Source organism: Liolophura sinensis, chromosome 4 (assembly GCF_032854445.1).
Source record: "Liolophura sinensis isolate JHLJ2023 chromosome 4, CUHK_Ljap_v2, whole genome shotgun sequence".
Taxonomy (NCBI): domain Eukaryota; kingdom Metazoa; phylum Mollusca; class Polyplacophora; order Chitonida; family Chitonidae; genus Liolophura; species Liolophura sinensis.
In genome coordinates, this window is record NC_088298.1 from 8,895,119 (window position 1) to 8,904,030 (window position 8,912).

The 8,912-nt window shown below is 36.4% G+C and overlaps 1 protein-coding gene across 1 annotated transcript in view; it reads right to left on the reverse strand.

Annotated features, from left to right (window-relative positions):
• Window positions 1-8,514, reverse strand: part of LOC135464380 (uncharacterized) — a 173,902-nt gene extending 165,388 nt beyond the window's left edge. Inside the window, 2 exon segments of the mRNA XM_064741806.1 lie at window positions 7,230-7,323; window positions 8,090-8,514. Of these exon segments, the coding sequence (XP_064597876.1) occupies window positions 7,230-7,323; window positions 8,090-8,189 (194 nt within the window). The 5' untranslated portion in view covers window positions 8,190-8,514.
• Window positions 8,515-8,912: the final 398 nt, after the last annotated feature.

Below are 8,912 nucleotides of genomic sequence, written 5' to 3' on the forward strand. Positions count from 1 at the left end.
CAGCAGAGGAGGAAAACACACAGAGGAGGAAACTATGCAGACATAAGGGGAAACCATGCAGACATAAGAGGAAACCATGGAAACCATGCAGACATAAGAGGAAACCATGCAGACATTAGAGAAAACCAGGTCGCTATGAGAGAATAAGGCAGAGGAGGAAATCAGGCAAATACACAAGGTACACTGTAACTAAGCAGACATGAGAAGAAACCAGCAGATAAAGAAGGAAATCGGGCAGACATAAGATACCATGTGGGGAAGGAAACCAGGTAAACATGACAACAATCCCATCCATACAGGAGGAAATCATGCAGATAAAGAAGGAAATTTAATGGGTGAAACTAGGACGGGATAAACAATCATTGTTTATTTATCTGCATTAACCCCAGTACAAGAGATAACAATGTGAATGCTGGTCTGTAAGTGTCTGCCCCAGTCCACGTGCTGGTCTGTAAGTGTCTGCCCCAGTCCACGTGCTGGTCTGTAAGTGTCTGCCCCAGTCCACGCATATCATTACATACTATACACACATATTCTGTATTACTAAAAGTCCATTATCTAGAAGTATCCTGTCGGAGAAATATGCCACCCTCTTGGGTGGAAATCGTGAACCGAATCGTGGGAAATCTAACTGTAAATGGCTGCTACAAGAACTGGCCACACCTTGAAACTGCAACTCCGTGTTTAAAGATTACAATTATGCTGATCTCTGTTGCTATGCAGTTAAAAATCCATGGACTATTTTTATATCTTTATATAAAACAATTGCTATCAAAGACATTGTTGTCCTTTTATAAAACTTTCCGTTGTCGTAAGTCTATTTCAACACAATCACCCATGGAACCTATCATGAACCATAAATACCTTTTCTCAGTTTGCTGCGCAATAGAGAAAAGAGAAATACATGGCTGCGCAGATATGTCACATACAAGTTATGTGTTAGAGATGGAAGAAAAGTGTAAAGTGCCGTGGAGACAAGCTAGAGGGAAGTCGTATACTTCCAAAAGTAAAGGACTTCTGGTAATACGTTTGAACTGAAAATACACAATTCTTATTACACGGCGTTAAGGTATCTGATACCTTTATAAGGCCAAGGTCGAGCATGCAAAACCTATTCTCAATCCCTGGCTAGGAAACAAATTCTAGATGTAGCTGTGGATTTGTACATGTTATTTGATAGCTAGATTTTGAAACTGGTGTTTATATTACATCTACCTGTATCTTGCACGCCTAGTGAGTATATATACAAGACACAACTCTACACATACTGGTGAAACAGGTAATCATATAAGACTGTAGGCCATCAATCACACTTTGTTATCGTGTATAGCAGCTCGGCCAATATGTTGATACGGTTCGCTGCCAGTTACGTATCCGCTTTGAGCTGGTAATATAATACTACATTAACGAGAGAGATTAGTAAACAGACCATACCTGACATTACACACTCTCCGAAAACCTTATTCTATTGCACGGACATGTATAAATATTCTAATTAACTACCAATGAAACTCAAAAAATAACTAGAAAAAACATTTTTCAAGGATTAGAATTTGATGGCATCTTACATGTATGGGTTTCTCATGGGTACCACACTTCCCCAGCTTTTTCGCACATAAAAGAGCAACTTTCAATGCAAATCATGCGCATTTTAATTGGATTTTGGAGACAAAAAAAACATTGGTTGGATGGGCCAGTTTCAGGGCTTCACAAAAAAGTATAATTTTATCAGTCAATACAGGATAACGTCTTCTAAGAATAAGCTTGAATAAACACCTTGAAAGGTTGAAGAATTACAGTAATGATAAAATAAAAATAAAATGTGGCTGATTTCTTAGATGTTTAACGGTAATGGTTAAAGTTTTATATGGTCACCTTAAAACCAAGCTTATACAATAGGGGTTTTGATTTCAAGTTTCTGGATAATGGACTAAGCACACAATGGTCACTTTCATAACTGGTCAGCTCATTGTGCTGGACTTACAGGCTCAGGACATTTAGCTGTCACTGTGACTACCACTAAAACAGGCATGAACAAATAGTACCGTAAATATGACAACAACGAAGCAGCCAGAAAAATGTTGTTTATTAGATTCCAGCTTATATAACATCAAAAATTATTTTATTTTCCCTAAAAATCTGGCTGAAAAAGTGCAAATTTTAAAGAGGCAAATAAAGGTCATATACTCTACGTTGTGATGCTGAAACTTATATTGTAGTATCTATAGTAGAAAGGTGATCCTATCCTCAAAACAAACCTAGCTCAATCTGCAGTTTTCTTCTGAACACAATGTTAGGTCTGTCAAACACAGCCCGTGTACACACACTGTACTCTCTAGCTACATAATGCAGGCCTCGGATTTTACTTCACCATTTTTGACCAGTTGACCACTTGCACAAGGGGCAGCCATTAAAAACAAAAGCCTTGCCCAGAAGAAATCACATGCCTGAGAAATGTGGATGTGGGTTTATTATGACCCCTGTAATGATAAATTTTACAGCTATGACACTCCATAAGGGACATTTTTAAAAAAAATTAATATCAAGCCTGGAAATATGCAGCAGTAGAAAGACAAATTATCCTGCACAAAATATTAATCTGACAATTTAAGAACCATGTTACAGGTACAGGACAAAACTGTCATGTAAACAACAATCTAACTTTTATAACGGTGTGTGTACAATTAGGAGCAAATTTTTACAATCATTTCCTGAACCAAATTATTTTCAAACTTGAACAATAACTAAAATTCAATGGATTTAAGGTATTTATTCAGTTTGAATTAAAAAATGCCCCAACTGTCCTTCATGATATACACAATACACATCATGCTACTGTAATTAATTCCTTAACCCTTTCACCTCTTTGCGGATGTTTGTTCATGCTCATTCTTTACGGCTTTATTCTACACGTACACGTATGTAGTGTGTAGGCCGACAAAATTACTCTTTCTATGGAGCCTTTAAATTGACTAACCAAATCAATATAGTTACCAGATATATAGCTATACCAATATATCTCCAAAATCCAATGAAAAAGGTTCATAAATCACACTGCAAATTAACTGCTCTTTCATATGCAAAAAATTTGAGGCTGTATATATGCGAGGCCCTAAGTATCATGAAAATACATTTAATATCTCCAGCTACAATACATGTAGGTCATGGGTTTCCTCTGGCGGGAAGAAACCTTGCACGGTTTCTTCCCACCATAATGCTGGCCACCATGGTAAATGCTAAATACTCTTGAGTACGGCGTAAAACGCCAATCAAATAAATACAGTACAAGCATGTGCAGTATTAACACTTACAAAACAAGGGTGGGACAGAGAGATAATCTGGAAAATTGAATTTACAACAGTAATAATGCTGTATAGACGTCACTACACTTGTGAGTCATGGCCCGAGTAGGAAGACACAGAAGGGTCAGTTCAGGGTACAGGCAAATACAGGTAGTTGATAACAAATCACCCTAAATAATAAGACGCCCATTCGCCAAGATGGAAGGAAAACACACTGGGTGAAGTTATGACTTCCAAAATTTAATTTTTTTAAAATACTAGGCAATTACTATTTTTTAATACATAACGGCCTACATTATTTTTACAGATATAATGGTAGTTACCAGGGACTCCTAAATTCTAATGTTATTTATTTATTTATTTATTTCATTGGTGTTTTATGCCGTACTCAAGAATATTTCACTTATACGACGGCGGTCAGCATTATGGTGGGTGGAAACCGGGCACAGCCCAGGAGAAACCCACGATCATCCGCAGGTTGCTGCAGACCTTCCCACGTATGCCTAAATTGTAATGAACAGCCTATGTTATTCCTGCAGATATTACAGTAGTTACTAGGGATTGTCAATTCCAATGAACTCCTTTACTTATTTTTACAGATATTACGGTAGTTACTATGGATTCCTAAATTAAAGTGAACAGCCTATGTTATTTCTACAGATTTTACAACAGTTACTAGGGATTGTTAAATTATATCTCCTCTTATTTTTAAAGATATTACGGTACAGAGTAAGGCTATATCACACCTTAGCAAATAAGATCTGAAAGCTTCTTTTACTGTTCAAGTACAGTGACCTGTCCCTTACCACACATACCCCCTGCTGTGAATTCCTACCAGCCTATTGTGTATTAAAACCACTATCAGAAGATGAACTCAATAAATAAAGAAATCAATGATCCTTCAGAAGTCAATAATATATATATATATATATATATATACACATATATATGACGAAGCTAACTAAGACCAGACATGTAGGTTTCACTGGTAAACAATAAAAAAGAAACTGTGTTTTGATTTCTGAATGACAGGATGTCTTCTTTTTTCATCTCTTTACTTCCTAGGCATTTTCAACAGCTACCACGATAAAACCTTAAAATCTTCCGTTTAACTTTTTTTTGTCACATGTAGGAAACCAGCCGGATATATAAATATGATGCTTTCATAAGTACAAAGAAATAATTCCATCGTAGATTTATCCAGATTCTGATAATCCTACAGTTTGTCTCATTTGTATGCATGAAAATTTTCCAAGGCCAATGCTTTCACAAAACTTATGATCTGGGGCCTTAGGAATGGTTTAGGTTGTAATTTCTAGGGCCACAGGAAAAGTTTAGGCTGTAATGTCTGGATCCTTGGGAAGGGTTTAGGCTGTAATGTCTGGATCCTTGGGAAAGGTTTAGGCTGTAATTTCTGGGGCCTTAGGAAAGGTTTAGGCTGTCATTTCTGGGGCTATAGGAAAGGTTTAGGCTGTAATGTCTGGATCCTTGGGAAAGGTTTAGGCTGTAATTTCTGGGGCCTTGGGAAATATTTAGGCTGTAATTTCTGGGGCCATAGGAAAGGTTTAGGCTGTAATGTCTGGATTCTTGGGAAAGGTTTAGGCTGTAATGTCTGGGGCCACAGGAAAGGTTTAGGCTGTAATTTCCAGCCATTTTTATATCCCAAGAAGAAAGCAGATGATCTTTTGTTTTGTCTGTTAAGCCAAATTAAATGCTACAAATTAAGAAATTAAAAAACAACCATTTCACATATGACCCCCTGGAATGGGAATTAAATGTATATTTATGTATCTTCATTATTATCATTCTACCTAAATGAAAAAAATGCGTCAAAACCAGCACAGAATTAAACAGTTCGTCAAACTTGGCGACAAAATCAAAGTTTGTCTATTTTAAACATACTGAGTACATGGGTCTTGAAAACACACATTCAAGACAGAGTAACTATTTTCAAGCATTTTTTCACTGATATACTGATTATTAGAATTGAATCCACATATGAAAAAAAGAGTAAAAACAGTACAGAGTTTAAAACAGCTCGTTAAACCTGGCAGATCCACTTCAGACTGGCGTTTTAGTTATTAGTTATTAACTCAGTTCTCAAAAAAAATTCCAATAGGTAGAGAGAATGGAGAGAAATGAAATTTAATACATGGCTCCAGAATATTGGTTGGGAAAGAAAGCCCAGCCCTGACTGTACACCTTGTCAACTCCGGTCTGCTGGCTGTCACAGGAGACAGACAACAGATCCTGTTTGCTAACTGTACCCATGTTTCTAACTCTGCCACCCCACTCCCCACACCCTCTGAACACCAGATGGGCAGCCTCATAAAACCTGTCTCTGTCCCAGATGGGAACTGGATCAAGTGTCCACTGGGGGCAAAATTTTTGGCCTAACTCATGGACTGCAGTCTAAATGTTGTGATCTAAATGCCAACTAAACAAATTTGAAAATCTATTCACATATGGAAACCAGAACTAACAATCCGTTATTTGCCTTTAAAATTTCAAATTTCAAATTGCTGTGTTCAATACATGTGTTATATATTAATTAATTTATTTTTACTAATTTATGTAGTTATTTATTTCATTGGTGCTTGATCAAATATTTCAAGAATATTTTACTTACACAACGACAGTCACCATTATGGTGCAAGCAAACTGCTGTGTGACATGGACGAAGACAATGTTTTTTAACAAAACTTATATGATTCTATGGTAGTTATATACCTGCTGTTAATAACAAAAGTATGTACTAATACTTCCACTGGTACAGTCATGTCTAATGCCTATAAAGACTCAACACTCGATTAACTGCCTCACTTTTTTTTTTTTTGGACAATTGCCAACTAAACAGTCATAAGACTATATAGGCATGAGACCAGCACCATAAAGGGCCTCACAGTTTCTGCTCAGGCCATTATGGGTTTATCTATAAAATACTTATATTGTTTACACACAGGGACCAAGGGACGCATCTAGATGATCATTAACTTCAGAGTGTCTATCTCTTCCACCAACATAGCTAATACAAACACCAATACCATTAGGGTTCATGCAAGTTCATACTAGATCACTCGATTTGCATGTAATTCAGAAGAAAAGTGTAATTCTCTACGTCATATTGGCATACAAAATCAACAATTTTTTGGGTGGAGATTAGTCCCGTGAAGATAGAAAATAAAATTCTATGTGGCTTATAAATTTATTTCTTCCTTTTTTTTTTCTTTTTTATTTCCTTCTTTTTTTATTTATATTTTAGAGGGAAAAATTTATTCCCTCTGCATAAAGGACAACCTGTGAACAAAATTTTATCCAAATGCACGCATACATTTTTGTGTCTGCTGTGACAGCAGACAAATGCACACCAAAAACCTCTTTTGGCGGAGGAAAATACGACTTCACTAATAAGCCTGGCTAATTGAGACATCAAATTTAACTCAAGATCTTTTATCTCACCCATCAACCAATTACTTTGGCGTAAACTCTGCTGGAGTTTCGAGTTGTCATTAAAGGTATAATTGTACAGTTTTACTGTATCATGTGACTTGTGGAAAATGTTAGGTAAGTTTTGATCACATTTATGTATGTCGATCACCTGTCTCGACATGTTCCAGAGGCACAAATGACACGCTTTCCTTTAGGATCTTCTCAAGTCCACAAACCCTCAATTTTCTTCATCGTACCTTCACTCAAAGTAACTTTTTTCAGGCACCCCTGTTACACTAAATGTGGTCATAGTTGACTGACATTTATTACGGGTCACTTGGAGGCTTTTATACTTTTTTTTTGCCTTTAGCGATAAAAGAGTTCCAATTCGAAACTTCTCTATTCATTTTGTCCTGATTGTTATGTTTTTACCCGTTACACCAAAAGTCCCAGGAACCTAATAACACTCATATTACAAATTCGTTTACATATACTTACTAAGATCCCTGAGGGCATGTGACGCACGATCCGCTCACAAAATACTGACCAGCTGGACAATTTGTAGAACAGTCTGTTGTACAGTCACATGCTCCTACAAAATACATTGCAACAACAATTAATCAAGACTTTATCATGTTCCTGTGGAAACATCAATGAGGGGGTGCTGGAGAGAGGTGGTGGAATTTGACACTAGCAGTGCTATAAATGAAATGATGACTTCTTATAACTCTGTTTTTATGGATTTGTGAATGGTAAAAATCTAACAACTCAACATAAATCATTCCTGAAGAGTAAAATAAAAACATTATTGATGAAATAAATTTTATACTTCAGCACCTCTGTCAGGCTGTTGAACGAAATCCTGATGCATGCATAAATCTATAACATTATATGGTTATAATAAGATAGAACTCATAGATATATAGCTGACTGATCGATGTCAAATTGAAACAAAACAAAACCAAGAAAATCAAAAAACAAAAAAATCACCTGTTCCAATACATATCATACCCACTTCATATTTTTTATTTAATGTTTAATGAGACAAACATTCCAGAATTTTAGTTATTACCATGTTTATTATAAAATAATGTGTAATTCCATCAAAATGGAATTCAACTTATACATCTAATATATGATGAATTTGTCAATTTCATGTCTAGAACTTCATTGAATGGTTTAAAGAGTGAGTAAAATTAAAATCAATTACAACAAGATCGTCAATAGGCCTATAAATCATATAAAAATTTTATATTGAATTCTAAAACATACGCTTTGAGTCAGTTGCTACAGCAAAACTGTAAGGCTGACGGGTCAGTTATTTACATAATATTTAATCTAAATGAAAGAAAACTTACCCTCAACGTAGTTAGGATATGACCAGCATATCATCAAAACCACAACCACAGCACTAGTCCACGTTTTTCCCTCTTTAAAATTACTAGAGTCTTTCCACATTTTGAAAATAAACTTGTGCGGATCAAGTCCAGCTTGTCCGCTCTTCTCTCTATACTTGAGAGGTAGAAGTGCTGCCGTTTCGTGGAGTGTCAGGTCCTAGCTCGACCATTATCTAACTGCAACCAGTCCGAACGCGATCGCCTACAGCTTTTCAAGCGTGACAGTTGATTATGAACCGACACTCAGTTGTTGTTGACTGGCACCGGAGGTTTGAAAATCAAAGCGTTGCTAAAAACCTGCCGTTTTTCGAATGCATGACCCTTTAAAGTTCACAAACAATGGCACGTCATTTTAAATAAATAAAGAAGTTTTTCACAAAACTGTCGTAAATCGACAGTCATTTTTACATATAGCATAAACGGATGCCGTATTTGTTGGGGGCACCTGTCAGTAACAGCACGTGCCAAGACACTGTTGTGCCCCTTGCACTCGAGCACCGGTATGTTAAGGAGAGACTCGTACATTTACTCATAAAATGGTGAACGTAGCAAATATTCGTAAACTCTGTGAGGCCACTTCGATTTGCGTAATGAGAATAGCAAAAGCATACGTAACGTAGCTGAAAACAACACCTTAATAAATCTTATTCAAGATGATAAGCAAATGAAAACTGTCAGTTACCTCCAGTCATGCAATTTACCAACTCACATGACGTACAGATATCAGAAAGAAAGATCGAGAGCACGTGCAGGATCGACATAATAATGAAAAAATAAAATAATA